The following is a 24,501-nucleotide window of genomic DNA, read 5'->3' as shown; positions in this document are numbered from 1 at the left end:
CAGCCTATAACAGCACCGGTACTGAACCAATGCATTTGTGAGCCAAACAGAGGCTTGTTAGAGGATGTCCCTCAAAATATCAGAGGTCACGACCACCAGCCCTAGGAAGAGATTGTCCCTGTGGTGGTAAATTGCGGGAGAGGGCTTGGAATAACGCCTGAACCCGTGGAGCACAGCGGCACATTGTCTGCTCTGGGGATGCAGCGTCCCCTCCTCTTCTTCCTTCTGCATTACTGATGGTGGTTGATGAGGAAAAGCATATTTTGGATACAGCTCAGGTTTTATATTTCTGCTCCTGTGGGCCTTTGAACATGTTATTTAATCTCTCTGAGCTTCAGTTTCTTACCCCACCAAAATGGTTGCAATGATTTAAACCAAGCGTGAAAGACTGGGCCAAGCAGGTGCTCAGTAAACAGGTTTGACTTGAATAAACAGAGCACCCTGTTGATGTATGATCTGGATCACAAATGAAAGATTAGAAAAATAGGTTGCTTACGGCAAATAGTTTGTCCCAGGGATCATGGGTTCTGCCGTCTCTGTTCCATCTACTGTCCCCCAGGCTGCCTCCACCCTCTGGTTTACAAGTGCCGCATGAGGGGGATGGGCCGCTCCAGGACCCCACCCCATACTTACTTTGGACATGGTGATCTGCAGCCTTGTTTCAAACGCATTCCAGGATACAGTCTGCTTCCAGAAGCTCAGCAGGGCCCCTGCCTTCCCTGTGAGCAGCTTCACTGACTGCCCCAGACACTTCGGAATCACTGTCAGGGGCCCTGCTTTGGAATCTGGTCAGGGAAGGAGGCGCCCAGAGAGTTAGCAGGTAGAGACAGGTCGCTACTATTGTCTGGGCAGTTAGCAGGGCTGAAGGGAGGGCATGCGAGTGACCAAGACAGGATTCATATGAACAAGGAGGAGTTCAGAGGTCAGAGTCAGGCCTGAGAGGTCTGTCAGGCCATCCTTTGCAGTGGAAACCAGCTCCTCCCAGCCCATGTGTTAAACAGGGGTGGCCAGGCTTCTAGTCTATAATCTGAAAAGATCCTACATCTCACATTTATATGAGGTATTATTTTTAGAGATAGGCACATGCTGTTGCGATTAACACATATTTGGAAGTATTTTTAAATGTATAGGTTTTTGTCCTTGTGCATTTTCTTGGTGAACCAAAACATACACAACTGACCATCATGCAAAATCCGTGCTTTTCTTCTCATGCATAAAAGGGCTCCTCCTCCTCAAAAGGCTGGGGCCTCCCCAGTGATTTTCCACAAAGTTCAGCCCTGTGGGCACCGTGGGAAAAGCAGTCCCCACTGACAACCGTCATGAAGCCAGCTGGCATTGTGGAGCCCATCTTCTCTTCCAGGCTCTGCGCTAAGTGCCTCTGGGCACCGGTCTGGTCCCCCTCTGGAGCCCTGTCCCCTGCTGCCTGTCCCTCTCCAGTAGCACTGGGACATCTCTGCCTTGTTTTAATATTGTTGTGGGTCTGTGCCAGCTCACCCAGGCCCGAGGCTGCCCTGGGAGTGTTTGTGTTCTCCAGGGTTGGGGAGAGGGTAGACCCTCCTTAATCATTTGGTGAGTGGGCCTGAATGGACAGAGGCTGTCCGTTTGTACCTGTGTCTAGTTCGTAAGTGGAAGATGCAGAAGGGCCTGGGAGCTGGTCAGCTCTGCCCACCTAAGCCTGTCTCATTTGGCTCAGGGGGGGTGCACACAGAGCTGCCAGCTTCCCTGAGATCCAGCTGGCCTTGAGCACCCCCTGGCTGCAGGGGGACAGCAGGTGCCCAGGGGCTGCGAGCTTTCCTCCCAGGCCCAGCCCCAGCCTGTTCCGGGGAGCTGCCCTTGGGCAGGCACTGCCAGGGTTCCCGAACCCTTGGGAGAGGGTGGGCCTGGCCGGCTTAGCTGGCTCTGGCTGCCTCGGGGCAGGGGTCTCTCCCCAGCAGCGCCAGGTGGGACCCCCAGACCCTGAGTCTGGTGAGGGCCGAGGAGGCCGTGTGGGCCTCAGGGATGCCCCTGTCGTGTCCTTTGAGTCCCCGGAGCTTTGCAGTTTCAAGGCAAGGGACATCCCGGCTCTGTGCCGCGCCTAAGGCATTTCAGCGCTCCTCTCTGTCTCCCTCTCAGGCTTCCTCCTGACCTTGGCACTGACCGAAGCTCTGGTATTTGCCGCCCCGGAATCATCTCCCAGAAAACCTCCTCAGGTCCCCCCCTCAGGCACCACCCCGGGCACCATGGCCACAGCACCTCTCGGCTCTTCCAGACACTCATCTGCGGCGGCCGCCCCCACCTCGGCAGGGACACCGAGCTCCCAGCCCAATGGATCCGCCTCCCGGGCAGCGGCCCCCACGGCAGTAACCCCCCAGCCAGACGGACGCCCTCCCACACACAGCGTCTCCGCTATCCTGGCGACAGCAGCCGCCCCCCGTTCTGAAGGCCCCCTGACCACAGGGCCACTTCCTGCCTCCTTGGCACCCACATCCTCCCGCTCAGAGAGCCGTCCCCCAGGGGAGGCTGTGCCCCCTGTCCTGGTGACAAAGCCCGCAGGAGCCACGAGCCGCACCACCACAACGCCCACCCGGGCTACCACACGCAGGCCGCCTCGGCCCCCCGGCTCTTCCCGAAAGGGGGCCAGCGGACCATCTCGCTCTGTCCTGCCTGTACCCAGTGGCCACTCTGGGAGGAAGGAAGGCCAGCGGGGGCAAAATCAGAGCTCCACACAACTGGGGCAGAAACGGCCCGTGGGGAAAATCTTTCAGATCTACAAAGGCAACTTCACAGGGTCCGTGGAGCCCGACCCCTCCACCCTCACCCCCAGGAATCCACTCTGGGATTACGCCTCCTCGCCAGAGCCCCAGACAGTGGCTGCAGCCACGGCACCCAGCAGGACCTCGTGGGCACCTCCCTCCACCACCCTGGTGCCCATGGAGGACACGCCAGGCCTTAGCGGAGCAGACCAGGGGGACGGACGGACCCCCCTTCGCCAGCCAACAAGGGGAGCTGGATGCCACAGCAGCCTCAGGTGCCCCTGCCAACCCACAACCTGCCCCAGTGCCTTCTCAGCACCCCCGCGGTGACCTGCAAGATGGCCCCAGCCACAGTGACTCCTGGCTTAATGTCACTCTTGACACCAGCAGACCTCCATCTGCCAGCTCTGGGGTCTTTCCAGGCGCCACGGGGGCCCCCCTGGCTGCCTTTGGTGCCAGTGTTTCAGCCCCTTCCGAGGGGCTTCCTCAGGGAACTTCCTCAACCCCACATACCCCAGCCCTTCCCCCTGGGGTCTCAGAAAGCACTGTTAACCAGCCAAGGGGGAGGCTATGGCCACCCCCACCATGACCAACAGGGTATCCAGTCCCCTCTCCACAGTGGTGTCCACAGCCACAGGAAACTTCCTCAACCGCCTGGTCCCTGCTGGCACCTGGAAGCCTGGGACAGCAGGGAACATCTCCCATGTGGCCGAAGGGGACAAGCCGCAGCACAGGGCCACCATCTGCCTGAGTACGATGGACATCGCCTGGGTGGTCCTGGCCATCAGTGTGCCCATCTCCTCCTGCTGTAAGTGTCTCACCCTCCCCATGCCTCCCTCCCTCTTTCTCTCCTTCTCCCACATCAGCGTGTCCCTCCCCAGAATTCCTTTGTCCTGGAGTTGGGCATTTCTCACCCAGCGGGCTGCACATCTTCCCAGAATCCCAGGCAACGAAGTGGCAATTCAGAAGCAGGGCTTAGCCCTACCCCTAGGCCTTGGCTGTGCCGTCCATGGCTCAGATGCCCCCGACCAGACAGACACAGTTCCCGGAGCTAGGGGGCCCCACAGGTAGGACAACTCTGTATTGTGCAGAAGGGAACACCAAGCTGTAGAGGTGACATGGCTCACCCGGGACCCCAGAGACAGGAAGAGGCCAGGCCAGGATGAGCGCCCACATCCCTGTCTTCTGACCCAGAACTCCTATCATGACACCTTCCTGCCACCCTCCCCCACCAGGGCAGCCATCTAAAGCCTGCAGTGACATGGCACCAAGACACCACCGGTGAAAGGCAGCGCTTCCAAATTTCTAGCCTCCCAGTAACAGAGCCCCTCACATGCCTCTCCGCCTACACACCCATCTTCCTCACTGTCTTTCCTCTCCTTCTCTCTCTCTTCTCCCAAAGAACGAGGAGGAGACAAAGGTTTTGCCAGAAGTTCTGTCAGCCTTGGCAAAAGCCGTTCTTGTAGCTAAATTGAGCTTAAGAGTCACGTGTGGATTCAGCTGTTCTGCCCCGACCCCCCCCTTCCCACCGGGTTTTATCTGCCCATAGGTGTGTGAGCTGCAGGCGGTGCAGGCCCGCCGTCCCGTGTGGCTTCCACGGGTGCTGGTGGAGAAGAGCTGTCCCTAGGCCACCACCCCCAGCTGCTGCCTGTCACTCCTTTAATGAGGAGTCAGGAGGCCTCCTCCCTGACATCTCCATAAAGAATCTGCTGTGGTCGCTCAGAACCTTAGGGCTTCCTTTACGTTCTCCCCACGTACTTGATCCTAGATCCTTAGAGTTTCTCTGATAACCTCAAGGGGCTCCTTCCTAGTGTCAGCCCACCCCACCAAATGGAGTTAGCATCTGGCACCCCCCGGAGCCCCGCCAGGGGTGAGACCCTCCTGCACCCCTCCACCACTGGACAGCCCATTCTCCCTTGGCCCCCCATAAGACGTTGTCACCCAGTTCCCTTGGGGACCTGAAATTTTCCTCCTTGTCATGTCCTCTATGGTCCTAAGTCACGCCCTCTGGCACCACACAGAGACAGTCCATCTACCAACCCCAGAAACGTGTGGAACAGCTCTCAAGGGTGATCTTCTCTTTCCAAGCTACCCACTGTTCCTTCAAGTCTCTTCAAAGGGCCACACTTCACTGGCCCTGCCCCACACTGCGCCTGCCCCTCTGGGTGGCCTTCATGTCACCCCAGCTTCCCCAGAAGGGAGCAGAGCATTGCGCATGCCCGGCCAGGGCAGAGGCGAGCGGGTGGTGGTTCCTTTGTTCTGGACGCTGTGGTCACATGCGTGCAGCCCACGCTGGCGTCAGCTCTGTTGGTTATACTGGCTGTCGTGTCCCACCACGGGCTCACCCTGATGTCAAAAGCAATGAGCTCCAGAAGCTTTCCACGGAGAAGGCTTTTAAGCCAGGTCTCCCGGGCTTTCCTCAAGCCCTGGGTCATTTGAACAAGATCGCGTAGGAGGAGTATGCTTTAACAGGAACACAATTTCTGCTTGGCGTCGTACTCCAGCAAGATCTTTCTAAGTCTAGATTCTGGATTCTGTCCAGGAGCCACCTCTCCCAGTTTTCTCCTTCTAGTTGATAAGCAAACTTCCCATGTCAGAAGTGGGCAGCCTGCCTCTGCTCTCGGACCCAATGCAAGAAAAGTGGAAGTGTTTGCAGGTTGCATAATTTCATTCTTTCAGTAAGTGGCTTTATTGACTCTTATAGAAATACACATGTATTCTTAAAACTGCCCACTTCTAAAACAGGAGAATGATAAGAAAATGTAGCAGTATTAGTCAGTAAATTATTAATAACGGTCCTATTTGAGAAGCAACCGCATTACAGACAGCTTTCTAATTTTCCAGTCTTGACGTGTGTCTAGAGGCTCTAGTTTACAAAGTGAGTTCCCATTTTTTTTTTAATCATTCCATCCTTAAATCAGACTGGCCAGAAAAATACAATAAAAATACAAACAAGCAAACGCAGTGCACAAGGAACGCACCTTACAGGTGGGGAGTAAGCCGCCAGGTGAAGTAGTCACACCAGAGTCCTGATCGCACACGTCAGCCCGGGTCTGGTGGCTCTTTGTCTGACTCAACACAGTAGTTTGCTTGTGCCCTTTGTGGCCAGGCACCATGCCAAGCACCAGGGAACTGAGGTGTGTGACGTGGCTCCCTCTCCAGCTCCAGAGCCCTCTTCCTGCCAGGGACGCCCCCTTTCCCTGAGCTGGGCAGCACAGACATCTAGCCTTTGCCCCCACAGGCCACATCCGCCTGGGTTTTGCAATTCTGAAAAGACTTCTCCAGCCTTTTTGCCAGGTATGAGTTTGAAATGAGATCAGATCCTACTGCAAAGCCAGAATACCCATGGGCTGTGTAAACCATGCCTAATAGTGTGAGCCCAGACAGAGGCAAGGACACAGCTTGGAACTGCACCTGGAGAATGCTTCGGGCATGCTGGGAGGAGCCTTCAGGCGGCAAGGTAGGACACATTACTTTGTAAAGGAATACACGAACCTTTGTTCAAAGTGGAATCTTGTAGCCCCGTGGAGCTGCAGACGCCACACCTCCTTTGGCATCTGTCTTGCCTTCCCACCATCCACGCGGGAGGCTCCCCTCAGCTTTCACTCACCAGTCTTCCCGTCTCCTCCCTTGCCACTTCCATGTGCAGTTTCTTGACCTTAGTCATGGCCCTGACTCCTGTGGGACCATCATTAACCCTGGGAAGGCCCTCATGGGAAAGACTTTAAGATAAAAGAATACTCGTCCAGCTTCAGGACGCTGTGCCCTTTCAAAGCACAGATGAGCAAATCACCAGGCTGTCTTCCTAGCCCAACCCCATCTCCTCATCAGGCGAGCAGACCCCTTCCAGGCCTAAAGGGCCCTTGCTTCCAACATTCCCGACACCTGCACGTACCCTACAGCTCACTCTGCAGCTCTCAAGCAAGGGTCTCCTCCTTTGCCAGTTTGCCTGATATGTTAGGGCGGTCTAGGTTGGTAGCAAAGTGCATGCATACATTTCCTCATGTCTGGCTTTTCAGCCCAGCCCTGGCTGTGCTTTTCTCTGGCCAGACTTCAGGTGGCCAGAGGTGCTGAGCAGGTGGTAAGTCCCCTGCTTCTGGGGCAAGCAGGGGGTGATCACAGCAATGCTCAGGCCCGCCCAAGAAGGGGTGTCATCAGTTCCCCTGCCCTTCCAGGCACCAAGCCCTACCGAGCAGCCCGAAGCATGTCTGTGTGCCAGGACTAGAAACACTTTGTCTCCCGAGCCCTGCCAGAGAGCAGTTTCAGATGTGCTGAGAACCAAAATTGATTGGAGCCAGGCCATGTTCAGCTGGGGCAGGGGAGCCATGTGGCTCCTGAGCTGGTCTCTGCTGCCACCCTCAGGACACACGGAGCCCACCGCCTCCTGCTGCTGGGACCTGGCATTGAATTGGTCCTCGCTCACCACTGTCAGCGCCCTGGGTTTTCGTCAGGAGGTCAGGCTCCACGAGGCTCCCTGGTCTGCCCTGCACGTGCCACATCCATTCTTGGGAGTCCTCAGCCAGCCTGTCTGAAAAAGACGGGGGCCTGTGGAAGGTGAGAAACAGAAACAAAGGTAGCTGCAGGTATTGTTCATCAGCAGCCCACACTGAGCCTGCCCCAAGCAGAGCAGCACCTCTCCCTGGCCCTGGGTGTGTGAGGGCGCACGCGTACCCCAGAACTATCTGTCTTCCCTCCAGACGTTCAGTGCTTGCCATTCAGCCCAACATTCAGAAAGCTAACACACCCTTGTGCCCACACAGTTCTAGGCTCTTTTAGTTGTTTTGTGAATGTTAGTCAAATCTGAATGTATGTATGTGCGTCTTACTCACAGGCCCAAATGACTTCATAGTCATATGAGAAAACCTGGGTCAGAATTACTCTTTCCAGTGAAAAGAGTAGAGGGAAGCTGGGACGAGGAGGAAGTGTGAGCACAAGGCTTGTCTCCTTGGGACTTATGAACACCTGGAGGGGGAGCTGGGGGCGCAGCCTCAGGGCAGGGAGCCCAGGGATGGCACCCAGCTGGACCCACACTCGCATCCCTCACAGCTCTTTGCCGTGCCCCCCGGCCAGCACCTCCGTGAGCTCCTTCAGGCCCAGTCCCACCCGAGGCTCCCGTGCTCCCTAACTTCCCTGACTTGCAACCTGCGTGAGCCTCTGGAGGGGACGCCTGTGGCAGATGGCGTGTGTTCTGGAATCCGGCACACGGGACAGCGGCCCAGCCCTCCCGCTCACTGTCGTGGGGCATGGACAAGCCCCTCGCCGTAGGCTCAATGGTTCCTGACCTGTGCAAATAGGACTGGTGTCCCCTGTGGTAGTGTGGGGCCTTCGAGAGGCAGGTCCCGAGATGGGATCAGGCCTGCAAGAGATTGACTGATGGCCAAACACCCATGAAGTGTAAAGGAAGGGAGTCTGCAGGGGAGCCTCAGGCTGCAGTGCAGGCCTGACCGCGGGGGAGGGTGCGGGGCAGGAAGGATGACTGGGAAGGAAAAGTCTGGGACTGCAGTACAGCTCAGAGGACAATCCCTCCTCTGCGCATCGCTCCGGCCTCATCTCCGGCCGGCCGTGCTCCCCATGCTCCACTGCAGCCGTGCTGCTCTTCGCTCACACACAGCAAGCTTGTCCCCACCTGAGGGCCTGTGCACGCGCTGTTCTGTCGACCTGGAGCGCCCTGCCCCCTTCTGCACACGGCCAGCTCCTTCCGCACAGTCTGTTCTCAGCTCTAAGCCCACCTCCTCGGGGAAGCCTCTCATGATGACTCCAGGCAGCCTCCCCTCCAGCTCCCCTCCCTTGTCTCTCTCACTTGCCTGTTTTATTTTCTTTGGAATATAAAGGTATGGCTATCTGGATTAACCTTGTTTATTCACTTTTTTTATTACTTACATTTAGTCTGAGCCCCCCCTGCACCCTTCATGCACACTATGAAAACAGGGCAGCCCCGTCTTTTCTCCCTCCCCACCTCCCCAGCACCTGGCACAGAGAAGGCATTGCATATATATATACATACTTGTTGAACGGACAAACGAGCAGATTAATGAAGGGGTGAGTGGCCGAGTGTGTGGCCATCACAGCCCCCCCCGGACACTGGCAGGTGTCTCTTGGCAGTGCTGGCCGCGTGCTTGCCCTCCCGCCCCCTGACTGGACTCTCCCCACAGCCGTCTTGCTGACAGTGTGCTGCCTGAGGAGGAAGAAGAAGACGGCCAACCCGGAGAACAGCCTGAGCTACTGGAACAAGGCCATCACCATGGACTACTTCAGCAAGCATGCTGTGGAGTTGCCCAGGGACATCCAGTCCCTTGAAACCTCTGAGGTAAAGGGCCCAAAGCAAGGGGCGCCCCTGGAAGTGCGGGGGAAGTGCCAGTTCTAGAGAGAGCCAGGAGCATCTGCTCATTTCTGAGGCTCCGGGCCCCTCCGTGCACAGCCCACGCCCAGCAGCAGGGCCTGAGGAAGGCCGGCCCACCCCAGCCCTCCTGGGTCAGGGGCTGCATGTAAGCAAGAATTCCCAGTGCTTTCCGCATAGGCGAGAGTCTGGGAAGCGCTGTTCTTGGGACTTTGGTTTCTGGGAGCAGGTTCAGTTTTGGGGCATGCTCTCTGGGGACTGTGAAAGTGAGAGCTTCTCCCAAGGAGCCTAGATTCCAAGATCTACAAACTCTAAACATCATTCAAAAACTGGGGGAGCCTGATTCAAAAACAAACCAGGGGAGATACAAGGCAGAGTTACACATTGCTGTGGGGACCTAGCGAGGACAGCCTTCACAGTGGGGGTGCTGGGCCCTAAGCGGATGTCAGCACACATTCCAGCCAAGGAAGGAACCACCTGCGTAAAGGCTGGGGGGTGTGCTGGACGTGGCGCATCGTGGGGGAAGAGAATATATTGGGTCAGGAAGTGTTTGCTCAAAACCCCTGGCAGGCCAGGGAGAGAGCTGGGCCTTGAACCCAGGTATCTCTGACTGCAGAGTCGTGCCCTCTGCATTCTCACATAAAAGGTGGGGCAGAGGCCTGGGTACAGCAGGAAAGGTAGACAGATTCAGATGGCCTGGAATGGGGTTGAATGGAGTTTGTGTGTTCGTCTTGGTTAATGGAAAGTTGTTGAAAATTGTGAGCTTTGTGTGACCTAGATTTAGAAAGGTTGTGTTGAGGGCCTGGTGAAGCCTGTCTATGCGTGGTCAGTGAACAGTTGGAAGGGAAGGGAGGGTGGCTTAGAGGAGCTGAGATGTGTGAGCCTGGGAGGCAGAGCCCCTCAGCCCCTGCAGATCCCCCCACAGCGGCCGGGCTGAGCTTTTATACACACGGGTGAGATCACAGCACTCCCATGCTCAAAACCCTTCAGCAGCTCCCCATCGCTCTTAGGTTAGAGTTCAAGCCTTTTCCAGGCCTGCGAGGTGGGCCTGGCACCAGCCAGCTCCCCAGCCTTACCTCACCGAGCAGCGCTTGTGTGCTTCCGTTTGCTGAGCTCCAGCCACACTGGATTCCCTTTCCTTCCTGTGCGGCACCCAGTTATGTCCCACTGCAGGCTGAGTGCTGGCCACCCATCTCCTGGGATGTCTCTGTGCCTCCCTAGCCCGGCTTCAGTTTGGTGCCTCCTGCCCGGCATTCAGGCCCCATTTGGCCGTCACTCCCCCCAAGGGGGCCCTTCCCTGGCCTGCCAGGCCGGGGTCACCCTCCTGTCTCATGGCCTCGGCTCCTTATGCGTTTCCACCAGGCACCTATCAGAGCTGTAGTCACGCAGCGGCTGCTCTGATCCTCGTTTACCGCCCCTGCCTCTAGAATCACAATTGCTGCCATGTTGCCAAGGCCAGGGGCAAATTCTGAGCACTCATCCTGCCCGGGGGCCAGACCACGGGCCAGTGCCCTTCGTCTCCTCCTCAGTGGTCCTTGCCGACTCCCGGGGCCCCTCCCTGATCTCTTCTCCCCCACCTCCCACAGCCACCCCTCAGCCCCCATCGCGGGGTCCCTGTCCTTCGCCTGACCTCTAATCCCTGGAGCGCCCAGGCCAGACCCCCCACTGTTTCTGTCTCCTGCTGCTTCCTTCCGTGACTCTAAATACCGGCTCTGCAGGGTGATTGCCAGCCTCTGTCTCCGGCCTTGGCATCATCCCGTGGCTCCAGGCTCAGACCGAGCCACTACCGCGCCTGCCTGAGGGGCATCCTACGTTCAACCCAAGGCCCAACTCTTGGCCTCACCCTCCCTGCCCACACCACAAGCTCGCCTGGCATCTCTCATGCGGATGGCGCTGCCGGTACCTCCTCCCCGCTCACACCCCACACCCCACACCCCGTCTGCCAGCAGATCCCACGTGCTCTGCCTGCAGACAAGCACCCCTTGCCCCCTGCACTGTGGCCTCCCCTGTCCAAGCCGCTGTCGTCCCTCACATCACAGACTGCTACAGGAGCTTCTGAAACGGGACTCCCCACAGCCGCCTTCCCGCCCGCAGTCTGTCGCCTGCACAGCCAGACGACCTTTGCGAGCAGGATCTCATGTCAGCTGTGGCCCCGACCTTCCAAGGGCTCCTCTTCACACTTCGAACGAAATCCAGATTCCTTCTACCGTGCTTTCCAGGGCAGGCCCTGCCCACCTCCCCAACCTCCTGCCACACGTGGTTCACGCACTCCAGACATACTGGCCTTTTGTTCTTCCTCCGACATAGGGAGCTCATCTACACTTAGCGCTTTGCCCTTGTTCTTATCTGGGATGCTCTTCTCCTGGCTGCCTCCATTCCTTACTTCCTCCAGGTCTCTATTCCAATGACACCTCTTCAAGGAGGCCTTCCCTGACTGCTCCATACACATTAAAGCCCACCCCCACCCCTATGGGTCTCTATCCCCTTCACTGCTTTGTTTTTCTTCAGAGCACATCTCAGCCTCTGGCATTGCACGGTCCTCTCCCTGTTGTCCTGTCTCCTGCTAGGTCATAAGCTGCCTGAGGGCAGGAGCCATGTTTGTTCTGCTCTCTGCTCTACCCCAGTGCCTAGAACAGTGCCCAGCGCATGGCGGGTACTCATAAATATGTATCACATGAAGGAACCACAAGTTTTGTTCTCAATTTACCCATCACCCAACCCAAAGCCAACATGCATGGCTAAGCAATAAAAAATTTTAACTGAAGGACAAACAGAGGGACAAGCTTCATGAAGGCGTTGACTCCCTGAAAACTGTTACCATGAGTGAGAACATGGTAACTTGGCAAAGGGACTGGCCCCACTTTGAGTGTGGGCGGCCAATCCCCAAATTCTAAATTTCTCATATTCTCTTTGCAAACTGGTAAATAAAACAAAAGCAAGGGACAGGGCTTGTGAGCACACTATAGAAAGGTCCCTGCTTGTAGAGCATCCCAGGAATCGCTGCCGCCCAGAGCACCAGGCCCACCGCGGGACAGAGGCTGGAGGCTGCAGGAAGGGGCAGCCCCAAGCAGCCGTGCTCCCAGGACCAGGGGGCTGCAGTGCAACCAGCACCCCAGAGCGCAATTGGCCTCAGGGTGCTGTTTATCAGCTTCCCTTCCCACAGGCCAGCTCCCCTCACCCTGCTTTATTCAGAGTAATGTTGTAATCTGCTCCCACCCCCTGGCCCAGGCACACACTGCATGCCACCCAGAGAGGGTCACAGGGCACATTCCGCCCGATGCAGGTCCCTGGGCCGTGCTCACCACCCGCCCGGCAGTGGCCAATTCTGTGGGCTCCCAGTGGAGCTCCCCCTATGGTCTGCTCCCCTTTGGGTTGCTAAAAGCAGCAAAATACAAATCCGGGCTGTATGGGCAAAACGGTGCCCAGAAGGGGCTTAGGAACTTTCCCCTTTCCCCTCTTCCTGCTCTCTTCCCCCTTTTCTTCTTCTTTCTTGCCTTAGTTATTCCCCAAATAACTTGCTCTTTTTTACGCAGTGAAAAGTCCCCGTGGGGCTCACCTCTGGTGAACACTTGCTTTGTGTGAATTCCCATTGACCAGCCAGATCTCCAAAACTGCCCTCCGCAGCCCAACCCGGAGCCCCAGGGAGAAGGGGCGCTTCTGTCCCCTCACTGACACCCCTCGATTCTCCTGGCTCAGGGGACTGGCCCCATGTCCACTCCTTGGGTGGGCATCAAACAATTTCCGTCCCTGAAGGAAATTTTTGTCTTCTAAAAATACATTTTACCAACAAACTGCCTTTCTTCCGTTCTCTCATTATCTGTATAGCAATATGTACTCTCAAATATTATATGTTTTACTTAGAAATAAACTTCAGAAAATTCACTGTGGCTTCTTAAAGTGAACACGTCTGAACAAGTCTGGCTTAAGCCAGGGTTGCCAGGCCTACTGCTGACTCTTTGCCCTGGAACAGCCGGCAGGTTCTGGACTGAAGTTGTTCCCGAAGTAGAACAAGCTGACTTTCTTTTCCCCCAAGTTAATACCTGGGCCTGAGTCTGAGTGCAGCCACTTAATGGCTCACAAATGCTTCCAGGCCTTGATAGCTGAGGCCAAAGCTGTTCAGATGACCTGGTCAGTGATTTGCCTATTTCTAAGCTTTTCCATGCCTGGGGCACTGTAGATGGACCAGTTTTCCAATTACCACCTATTGTGCAATCACTTGAGAGTCTAATTTGTTCACTTCAGCACATCTAGTGCTATAAGAAATGGGGCAATAATGCTGACCAAGCTCTGAGAGGATTTGGGAGGGGGAGAAATGAGCCCTTGAAAACTCTGACAGGTGGGTGGCCGGAGAGGGAAGAGGTGCACAAGGGTAGGGTGTGTTCGGGGAGGACAAGCAGCCAGGTTTCCCAGAGGTCTGTGAGAAAGAGGCAGGAAGGAGGGTCTGGGTCCCAAGCGGACCAGGTTCTGCCTGCTTGTACAGTGAGCCACACGCTGTGTGTGACAGCGAGCCCTCCTGGGCTTTCGCAAGGGGGACAATACCATCTCTGGCAACCTAAGGCGGGAATGACTCAGGAAGCAGGAGGTCTTCTTCAGAAGCTGCTGTGAAATCTGAAGAAGATCCCAGAGGGCTCTGCTCCTCAGCACTGGCGGGGAGGGTGACGGAACATTCACCCAGGAATCCTGGGTAGCAATAAGTGCTCCCGTGTGTGGCTTCTTTAAGAATGGCCACCTCGTGAACCCCCCAGCTCACACCACCTCCCCTCTCTCCCCCGGAACCAGCTCTGAGAGCCCCACTCCCCAGCCAATGGCGACTACAGAGACACCGGGATGGTCCTTGTCAACCCCTTCTGCCAGGAAACACTGTTTGTGGGAAACGATCGGGTATCAGAGATCTAACTGCAGCAGCGCCCGCTCTATGGTCCCCCACCTTTGTCTCTAAGTTATAAATATACAAATATATATTATAAATATACTCTTTGTGTAACCCTGAATTAATGAGAAACATTTTCAGCTTTTCTTCCCCTAAGAATTGTCAACATCTTTTTTATAAGTGTGGTTTAAAAAAACTTCACAGAACGAACGTGGCTTTATAAAATAAAAGTATTTCTAAGCAAAGCAGTTGCATTGATTGCTTCTTCTTACATCTGTCCTTGAGCACTCAGGGCTCCCAGCAGCCCCAGGCAGGTGAGAGAAGAGACTGCCCTGTGAAATGGATGTTAAAATCGTCAAGGGCGCAGCCATTTGGGTGCTTCTTAAAGCTCCGGGTCCTCCTGAGTCGCATTTCCTTTCCCTGTGTGTGCACACCAGTGAAGAGGACCGGGCGCCTGGGGACTGGCAACTCACACCAGGAAAAGGGGGCATCTCATCTCCCGGGCGGCCGAGAGCACTGCAGCCTCACCAGGGCACCCCTGGCTGCCAAATGTAATTCCACCCAACTTATGGACGGCGGGCAGGAGGGGCGCACACAGCCCCCCAGGAGCCCATGGAGGACATCAGGTGCCCTAAGGCCATGTCCCCCTACTGGGACACCACATGGCAAGGGGCTCCCGCTGTCCCCACAACAGGGCTGCCTTTCTCTGGCGAAAAAAGCTCCCCGTTACGCACATCCTCTCCAGCACCCATGTCTGCATTAAACACTCGTGCCTTTCTCTGGAGGGAGTTGAGGTCTGGATCCAGCCATGCAGGTTTAGAACGCCTGCTGTTCTTCGAGGATCCAGTGCTCATTGGGACTCAGCTTCATTGCCTCAAAGCGCCATCTCCTGGTGCCCACGAGGAACATGTTTGTGTGCAAAGCCTCGAGGTGCGGAGCTGTCACTTTCTAAACCTCCTGGGATCTTAAAACAGCAGGATTGCTAAAACAAACATCACTACGTCCTCCCTCGGCACTGCAACCCTGCTGTGGTCCAGCAGATGGACGTGGCATCCACCTCCCGCGCCAGGGGTCTGCTGGCGGCCTCCACAGCCCACGCCGTGTCCAGCTCAGCCGGCAGGTCAGACCTCCAGAGACGGCTGCTTCCCCAGGCTCTGTCCCTAGACAGTGGCTGGACAGAGATGACTGCTTTGAGACTTTCTTTCCCTAAAAGAAAATAGTTTGATAGTATATTTTGAATATAGATGTTCTTATAGTCAGATTGGGAATTGAACTTGAATGTTGATTCACATGTTCGTGTTGTTGCTGTGGTCTCCTTATCATAACTTTTTCCTTTCTTCCTACATTTCCATTAAAAAAAAAAGATGGCCTTCAAAACTGTGTGTTCTCAATGTTATATGAACCTCTTTAACATGAGTTCAGTGGTTGTTTCTCTTCAAAGACTCTTAGCCCACCAGGAAGCAAGTGTTGCCCTGATACTCGTTTTCCAGCGTGCAGCTGTCTGACCTTTTAAGCCTATCATAATATTTCTGTCAAATGTTGCATTTAATGTATCAATGTGTGTGTGTGTGTTTGTGTGTGTGTATAGAAAGAAATTTGTTTGTAAGATTTATATATAATATATGTAATCAAAGATACATATATATATATATATGTGTGTAGAGGTACGACTTACTTTTCCTTATCCACAGAATTCAGCTATCATGGATATATAAATAAACTCATTTTATTAGATGGAGGATTAAGTTGCTGATACATTTTATATTCTTTTTCATTTTAAACTAACTTTAAAGTCTTTCTTAGGCAACAATACTGCCTAATGTCCACTTGTATATTTTAAACTATTTTAACAATAAGTTGAATTTTCTGAGCACGAACACCTTATAGGATTGGCAATTTATCCTTTGATAAAACAAATCCTTTAGGACATGTTTATGATTTCTCCGCAAGACAGGCATCTCTCTTCAGATCTTCAGCAACATCGGTGTCGCCTGAAGTGCAGCCCCTCTCCATCGTCCCCTCGCCGGGCCTGGGGCTTTGTTGTAAGTATCTCTGGGTCAGAGAAATCTGAAGGTAACCTGGCTACTGAGTGTCGCCATGCTGCAAAGAATAACAGCGCCTAAACATGACACCTTTGCAAACAACTTAATCAGTAGCTGGGACTCCTCATTTAACCTTGGACATTACATCCTGGAATTCCTGCAGCTCCTCAGGACCCAGTAGATGTCACATGTGTTAGGAGGCTGTGGTTATAATAGTCTCGAGGGCACATGGGCCCCTAAGGTGCACCACAGGTGGTGTTCACAGCAAGAATGCCACATCTAAATAAACAAGGGAGACTGCCAGCCTTTACTAGATCAAGTTGGTTCCTTACCCTGTCAGTCAGATAACTAACCAACACTGATGTTTGTAACGTACCCTCTGTCAGCTCAACACACAAAGAAGGGAGGAAACCAAAGAAAAGGAAGAATGTGGTGTCCTGATCAGCAAGGAAGAGCACATAGAACATTCCAGGAGGTGACCGGGGCTTTTCTGCCTGTGTGACCTTGGGTGGGTCCCCTGTCCTCTAGGTGGTAGGAGACGGGGTGGGGTGGGGGTCCTAGATAAATAACTAGACTAGGAGTCAGAGGCCTTTCATCCCAGCTCAGCTACTTTCTGGACAGGCGACCTCAGGCAGGTCACTGCAGCTCTCAGGGGCTCATCATGTAAGGAGACTGACCAGTCGTAGCTCACGGGGTGAGCCTTCAGAGCTGTGCAGTGCCCAGGCCTGACGGCAGCACACTTGTACCTACCTCCTGCGGGAATAGAGACGGCAGGGCAATCCAGCATGGAAACCGAGCGCAGCACCGGACGGGCTCGGCGCTCACTGGCAGCAGCCTCTCCCCTCCTCTCACTTCAGGCACGTTCCTGCGGTGCAGGGTCTGCAGTGGACATCGGTTCTGGGTTTTGATTACTCGGTTTCTCTAGAGTAAAGCTTAAATGCAGTAGTACTAGGATCCACTTTGTTACCCTGGGGGCTGGAGGCTGGACAAGTGATGGAGGTGCGTCCGTGACAACACGTCTCAGAGGATGCTTACGGCAGGAATTAAAACCCAGGGAGTACATTCAGTCCTAACTTGGAGTACCCTACACAGCTTACTGGAAAACCTTTCTGTTTTTATTAGTTTCCTGGAAAATAGGCAAACTGTGTTGTAGGTAATGGCTGGAGTGTATTAAGTGCCCACATGTGTGGGACGTGAACATATCTGAGGTCCCTTGTCTGGTGCATTAGAGAGGTAGACCCCAGACCAGTGCAGGAAATAAGGTCCAAAGAGGTGAAAGAATGTGGCCAAGGTTAAACAGCTGATGAACTGCAGTGTTTCAGGGAAGAAGGATGCTAGGGAAGGACCTGAGCAGCTGCCCTGACCAAGGAAGGGCGAAGGAAGCAACAGGCTTGGTCTGTTTCTCTTGAATCCCTGGAGCTGCCTCCACCATGGTTCGTTCACATCCACGTCCCTCTTTCCCTGCAAGGACACACGTGCACATTCACACACTGACACACAGCCCGTGTGAGGATGTGGGAAGAGCTGAAATCAGCCCTGGAACTCCTGGATTCAGTCCTGGTTCAGCCACACCCTGAAATTGTGATCTGAGGTATCTGAGCCTCAGTTTACTCACCTGTGAAGTGGGGATGCTTGGTGCCCGCCTTGCCCCCTCAGGCACTGACAGAAACAAACCCAGACGAGCCACCCCCACAGCCTGGACCAACCCAGCCCCCCCACCGGCGGCAGAAAAATCTGGGCGGTCAGGCCCGTGAGCCTGCAGAGAATGCCTGAACGCCTCTCTGCACAGTCCTGGGTGAACCTTTCAGCTCAGTGAATGATGGGAACTCATGGAAAACAGCAGACAAAGCAGCCGTGGGGGTAGGGGAGCTTCCAGAGAGTCACATGACAGGGCCACAGGGATGCTGGGGCTGGAAACCAAAACCACTGGACTCCACAAACCCACTAGGCACAGCAGAAGCAGGGCTGTGATGAGCACAAGGTGAGTGGTGGTGGACATGCCCATCGGGGCCAGCTCCAGCATGCCCCTCCAGGGGCACAGGGCTTCCTTCAGGGGAACACGGCCATCGTCCTCCCTGGATAGCCCCTCGGCCTCGAGGACCAGTGCTGTGGGTGGTCTGGTCCGAGCACCCAGAGTCTATGTAGGGATGGTGCCCAGTGGGTGCGCAGGTGGCGTAGATACCTGTGTGACCCGCCGGGCCCTAGGCATCAGCACTGTCTTCCTGCAGGGCCTGAGGAGCTCAGGCGTAGCCACAGTACCAGCTCCAGGCCAGGAGAGGGGCCTCAGTGCCGCTGAGGACCTGGGGGGTTGCCTGGTGCAATACATGGCCAAGGTGCACGCCTTGGACATAGTCACCCAGGAGCTGGAGGCACAGCTGTGCAGGCACCTGGAGAGCAAGGCCGCGAGCTCTGAGGGCTGGGGCGCCCTCAGGGCCTCCTGGGCCAGCAGCTGCCAGCAGGTGAGTACCGGGGTCATGCCAGGGGCTTTGGGTGGGGCTGGGAGAGGGTGCTCACAGCTGCCTGTTGTACCATCATCTCTGGGAAAGACCATGAGCAAGAATGCTGAGGCAGGGGAGTGAGTGGTCTGAGGCCAGGGAGACTGACAATGGCCCGACCCTTTCTGCTCTAACTGCTCATGACCATGATAATAGTAACAGTGGCCACTATTTCCTGAGGTGTTCTGGGACCCTGTGCTGTCCCTCTATGTTCACAATCTTCTCTAATGTCCAAAGCAAGGCTATGTGGGGGCTCATTTATTGATGGCATGTTTCCGATGAAAACCTGAGGCACAAAGAGGTTCAATGATTTGCTTCAGATCGTGCAGCCAGTAGGGGGATGGGGCCGAGGCTTAAGCCTGAACTTTTCCAGCCCCAAAGCTTCCTTTGTCCCATCACCCAGGGCTGACTCTGTAACATGTGTGTTAAGAAGGGTTCTCACAACCGTCATCACATGGAATACCATTGAACAGATGGGCATTAAGAACGATGGCTGCGTGGAGGTGTGTGCCCCGTATCCATCTCTAACGGCGCAGTCCCAGAGAACCAGGGGCCACATGGGTAACTGGCAAGACCCCACTACCCACAGCAAGAAATCAAAAGGAACAGGTGAAGTTATTAGCATAGCTTATTTAACTCAATTTATTTTAAATATTATCTCAACATGTAATAAATACAAAAAATATTAATGAAAGCATTTACATTCCAATAGAATTCCCCGTGATGACTGAAATGTCTTGTATCCAAACTGCCCAGTCTGGAAGCCACACATGACTTGGAACATGGCTAATGAGACTGAAGAGTTGAAATTTTTATTTCATTTTCCTTTTTAAATTTAAATAGCCACCTGTGGTGAGCGGCCATGTTACCGGACAGCACAGGACACGGGTTCATCTTCCTCCATTGCTTGGGCAGGACCTGCTCTCCAGGGTGATCTCTGCAGGGTGCCGGGCTGGCCGGCTTGTCTGGCCTGCAGCCTGGGGGCCTGCCCCTGGGACTTCCGCCGGCCCTGCACTTCTCATCAGGTCTCTGCAGGCAGCTGGCTTCTCTCCTCCTCTGCCCCTCAGCTCCGGGGTCCCTCTGGGCTAAATCAGCCTCCAACTCAGCCAGGAACTGCCAGCTCAGACCCCTGGCACCCTGGGGCCCAGCATGCAGCCCCCACAGAGGAGGTTACAAAGCTGCATCCGTGCAGGCAGGGTGATGTTGAGCAGACACACTCAGAGGCTCTGCACCGGCCCCTCCTGCCCCTGCCACCCCAGGATGCGTCTCCTTCACCATCAGTCTGGCCTGGCTGACAGCACAGTACGCAGGACACACAGAGCCGTCCTCTCGGCTTTCCCCTGGAGCTGCTGCTCCGCTCACACCCATCTGTGCATGTGGGATCCATCTCTGAGCAGCCCGAGGCCCCAAAGCCATTAAATCTAAGCCTCCAGGATTCTCTCCAGTTGTCCTACTCCGAGTATGTGTGTCCTGTGGACCATCAGGCCGCCCCTAGATACTCCAATGTCAGCATCTGCTGGACAATTTCTTGCATTCAGATGCTGCACAGACTTCTCATGAGAAGTCAGGCATCCCAAATCTAGGTCAAGAAGTATGGCCACTCCCCTTGATCCATACTCAACAGATACTGACTTAGTTTGGCACCAGCTAACGACAGGGCCTTGGGCAACTTCTCAACTCTGAGCCTCAGTTTCCTTACTGTAAAATACATATTATGAAGCCATGGCTATTCCAACAGGTCCACAGATAATAACGTGCATGGTTCCTGCCTGCAGGTGGACCACAGACTAGCACCTCCATTGTGAAGCCCTCCTTGATCTTCTCTGATGATCAGCACTGTGCCTGAGGCCTGGGCTTGAGCTTTCAGTGACTGAGCCCTGGATGGCTAGAATGGCAGTTGGGCACCGAAAGAGAGATTCCACCTGCTCTTTAGCATGGGCAACAAGTGGAGAACCCAGCGGGGCCTCCCTCCCTGTGAGGAGGTTGGGCTGGGAAGTCCATTTCATGGCGCTCCCTCAGGTCAGGCGGGGGGAACAGGGGAGTCCAGACCAGGTGACAAGCATCATTTCCTCTTATGTTTGACACTTGCATAGATGTCTGAGGGAAGAACTGCTTTCTGGGAGGGGGAAAAAAAAGAAAGGTGGCCTCTGCCCTCCTGGCTAACACAGGAAGCTCCGGGGGCCACTCCGGAAGCCAGGCCCCTCTGCCCTGGAATCTCCCCACAGCCTCCTGCCCCAGCTGAGAGTTCTCACCCTCTGGCTATGAGGAGCCAGGCTTTCAGGTAAACAAGGAACAGGGGCAAGAGGGGAGAAACGGAGGCCAACATTGTGCGCAGAGTGTCACAACACATTTGGAAAGCAACGCTAAGTGTCGGGGGCGTGGAGCTCACATTTTCACCGAATCAGGAGAGCAGTGCTGGGGGAAACCTTCTCCATCCTCACCCTATATATGTCTGTGAGCCCTGGAGGAATTAAGGGCAGAGTCAGGGTCAGCTTCATGGACATGTAGCCAGTACAGTCCTGTAGGGCCACGTGCTCAGGGTTTAATGCTCTTCACTCATCACCTGGATGTTCTTAGAACCTTATCTTTGAATTGTGTTTTGCAAGTGAAGTCTGATGGGACAATGGAGCACGTGTCAAGGACTGAAAGGGGATCCATCTTCCCCACTGTCTCTCTGGTATGCCTTCTTGGGGTCACAGCTGCCTGGTCTCATGCCCCTAGGAACCCCAGGCCTTTCTGGCCCTCCCTGCCCACCCTACCCCAGCAGTGCCCAGTCACAGACTCAGGGGAGTCCAGGGTGACATCTGTGGTGGAGCATAGGCTCAGGGCTGGCACTGCCCCACTGAAGTTGGCAGGCAACTCAGGGTCAGAGGGCGAGCCTCTTGCCCACCCAGGACCCAGCCACCTACAGAGTGGCACTGAGCTTCAGTACTCTTGGGGCCACTGTCCTCTGTGGGCTGGGGTGGCCAGCTTGTGGGAGAAGGAAATGCCTGGCCTGACTTCCCCGCCACAGGCTAGGACATGGCACAACAGTCCGGTGGCTGACAGGAAGGGTGACTCAGCAGTCTATGGGCCATACGGCACCCCAAAAGGTGGGGTGCAGGCCCTGGTGCCTATGAGGGTTTGCAGTTGCCATTGAACACCCTGTGCAAGATCCAAGGGAGGGCGAGATGAAGTCGCGGAGATTGACCGGGATGGGTAGAGAGAAAAACCATGGGGAAAGGGCAAAGCTTTGTATTTACCACCTATAAAGGCACTATTTCCCCCTGCTTTTTGAACAAGATGCTCCACATTTCATTTTGCTAGAATCCACAAATTATGTAGCTGGTCCTGTTTGAGTTAATATAAATGAAGTTCCTGTTCAGTTGCAGGCCTCTCTCCTGGTCCTCAGCTGTGTTAGACCCTATCAGCCACTTCTGCTAAGCAATAAAAACAGACAAAACAGGGGGGAAACTCGCAGATGGTGGCCACAGAGGCCAAGGAGGACCTGACACTGCCCACTGCTCGGACAGAAGCGGCGCTTCCCCTTTCCAGTTTTGCTGATTGATCCTGACCTTTCTTACCAAGCAAATGATGCTGATAATAAGCTCTGGCCACAACATTAGACCCTTTCATCCTCAGACAGGCCAACTGCAAGCATGGAATTAGGCAGCTGCCCTGCCTGGGAGTTCCATAAAAGGGAGCCAGGACAGAGGAGGTGAAGCCCCAGAGACTGAGTCCCAAATCACATCGAATGAGCTGAGGTCAGGGCCACTGCACTAATACAGGGAATGCCAAGCAGGCTAGCAAGGCAGCTATGCTGTCAGCCAAGCTACAAGGGACACTAAAGTGTCATTAGAAATGTAAGTATCCGGGAAAAATGTATTCAGAATTCCTCTCAGGGATACTGATGTAGAAGTTTGGAAGAAGTATTTGGGGGGAGCAGCGGAGGGGGAGGAGGCAGGAAGCTGCTCCCACAGATCTTCTGAGGCCCATGTGGAGGAGTGGGGTCAGCGCATCCAGATAATGAAAAGTAGTGGGGGGATTGGGAGTTGCTTCAAAGACTGAGGATTTTCAAACCAGAGAGCCCTGAGGTCAAACTCAGGTCCTGCATGACCCCGAGGCATGTTCTTCATTGATCTTGCTACATCTTGATTTTTCATCTGAATGAGGCTGTTTGGAGACTGTCCCAATATGATAAAATATTTCTAAGAAAGAAATAAGAGAGGATTTCCCACAGAAATTGAGAGCAAGAAAAAGATGCCACCATCTCTACTCCTACGTAACCTTGGTCAGAGGCAATAGTCAGTGAATGCCATTAGACAAGAGAACGCAGTGGGAGGTATAAGAATTGGAAAGAAAGAGAGAAAATCTTGGTCTTTCTGGAAAGCCTGACAGGATCCACATGAAAACTGTACAACAGTAAGATAATTTAGTAAAGTAACAGGTTATAAAACAACAGTAAAGATACATGACATTGATATATATAAACAAAAAAATACATAATGGAAGGGCAAATCTTATTTATGACACCAAGAAATAAAATGAAATGCCTCTAAATAAACTTAACAAGATATGTCCAAAATCTCTATGAGACAATAATAAAACCCTCTTGAGAGACACACTGGAAAGAAATACCATGTGTTTGAATGTAGACTCAAGAAAGATGTCAGTTCTCCTTAAGTTAATTTATAAATGTAGTGCAATCCTAAATACCATTTTAAAATACCATAGGGCTTTTTTTAGAACTACAAGGTTTATTATAAATTTTGTTTGTAAGAACAAAAAGGCAAGAATAGCCAAGAAATAAAGCTGATGGAGCAGAGCAGGGAGGGAAGCAGCAGTTCCCCCGGACATCGAACCCCCAGGAGTCGATCATCAAAGCAGGTTCCTACTGGCACCTACGAGATGGGGAGACCAATGGAACAAAATCCAAAACCCAAAAGTAGGCCCTGCTGCCTATGGAAATGTAATGTTTATATGCGTAGCATTTGAAACCAATGGAGGAAAGGATGGATTTTTTAAAAGTGGTATTCACACACCCGAACAGTCATAAAGAAAATCATACAGTCGGATCCATCACTCACTGTACCCTAGGTCAATTCCAAATGTATCCTAGATTTAAATGTACAAAAGGAAACCATACAAGTAGAAAACATGGGGGAATTCACTGGAATTTTTTTCTTTTATATAATTAGGAAATTACAGGATATACTTTTCCTTGATACAATTCAAAATCTAAAAACAACTTTGATTACCAAAAATATTTTTAATTTTGCGTTACAAAATAATACCATAAGCAAAACTAAAAGATAAATGACAAACGAGATAGAAGTGTGCAACTTAGAACACAAAGGGTTAATATTCCTATTTTATAAACAGAATTTAAATTTGGGAGTTTTAAAATAAAAGCCAACAACACACTCATTTTCAAATAGGCTAGAGATATAGACAAATAGTTGGCATAAATGTCAGTGAAAATGGCTCTCAACTGTATCAAAGGATGATCAAATTCACTTATAATAAGAGAAATACGAACAAAACAGAAACCTACCCAAGATACAATCCTTTCACCTATCAGATTGGCAACATTCCAAAAGTGTGTCAATCTGTTTTATTGGTGACGTGTTAAAGAAACAGCCAAGTTCATACAGTCTTGATGGGCAAGAAAATGTTTAATCCTTATGGAGAAGAATTTGGCGATATCTAGACCGACTGTGCATGTACTTAGGCATGTGTGACTTGACCCAGCAGTCTCACATCTGGGAGTTTCTTCTAATGACACACTGGCCAAAACAGGACCAGGAAGAATGCACAAAGCTGTTCATTTCCATCATATCTATAGCAAAAGGCTGGAAACAACCCAAATACATATCAATAGGGGACTAATTGAATAAACAATGATACATCTACAAAAAAATAAGGAGTAGCTCTTTAACTATTAGGGGGTGAAGATATCCAGGCTATATTGTTGAGTTAAAAAGGAAGGTGGAGAAAGTATGTATTTCATTCTATTACTATCTAAGAAGAAGGAATATGAATATAT

At 53.3% G+C, this 24,501-nt stretch overlaps 2 protein-coding genes and 1 long non-coding RNA gene across 3 annotated transcripts in view; 2 read left to right on the top strand and 1 right to left on the bottom strand.

Moving 5' to 3' along the window:
• Positions 1-15,108, top strand: part of LOC140848511 (transmembrane protein 108-like) — a 31,589-nt gene extending 16,481 nt beyond the window's left edge. Inside the window, 5 exon segments of the mRNA XM_073232408.1 lie at positions 2,113-2,963; positions 2,965-3,283; positions 3,286-3,540; positions 8,885-9,039; positions 13,849-15,108. Coding sequence (XP_073088509.1) covers positions 2,113-2,963; positions 2,965-3,283; positions 3,286-3,540; positions 8,885-9,039; positions 13,849-13,854 — 1,586 coding nt within the window. The 3' untranslated portion in view covers positions 13,855-15,108.
• Positions 15,109-15,680: 572 nt separating this feature from the next.
• Positions 15,681-17,693, bottom strand: LOC140848227 (uncharacterized). Its single transcript, XR_012128788.1, has 3 exons — positions 17,597-17,693; positions 16,732-16,860; positions 15,681-16,039 (listed from the first exon to the last, which is right to left on the bottom strand). It is a non-coding gene; the product is annotated as an uncharacterized lncRNA (long non-coding RNA).
• Positions 17,694-17,952: 259 nt separating this feature from the next.
• LOC140848510 (phakinin-like) overlaps positions 17,953-24,501 on the top strand; it is a 63,662-nt gene continuing 57,113 nt past the window's right edge. The window contains exon 1 of the mRNA XM_073232407.1: positions 17,953-18,440. Coding sequence (XP_073088508.1) covers positions 17,979-18,440 — 462 coding nt within the window. The 5' untranslated portion in view covers positions 17,953-17,978. The remainder of the gene's footprint in view (positions 18,441-24,501) is intronic.

The sequence above is a fragment of the Manis javanica genome, chromosome 3 (assembly GCF_040802235.1).
Source record: "Manis javanica isolate MJ-LG chromosome 3, MJ_LKY, whole genome shotgun sequence".
NCBI lineage: Eukaryota > Metazoa > Chordata > Mammalia > Pholidota > Manidae > Manis > Manis javanica.
This window is presented reverse-complemented; position numbering and strand designations above follow the sequence as displayed.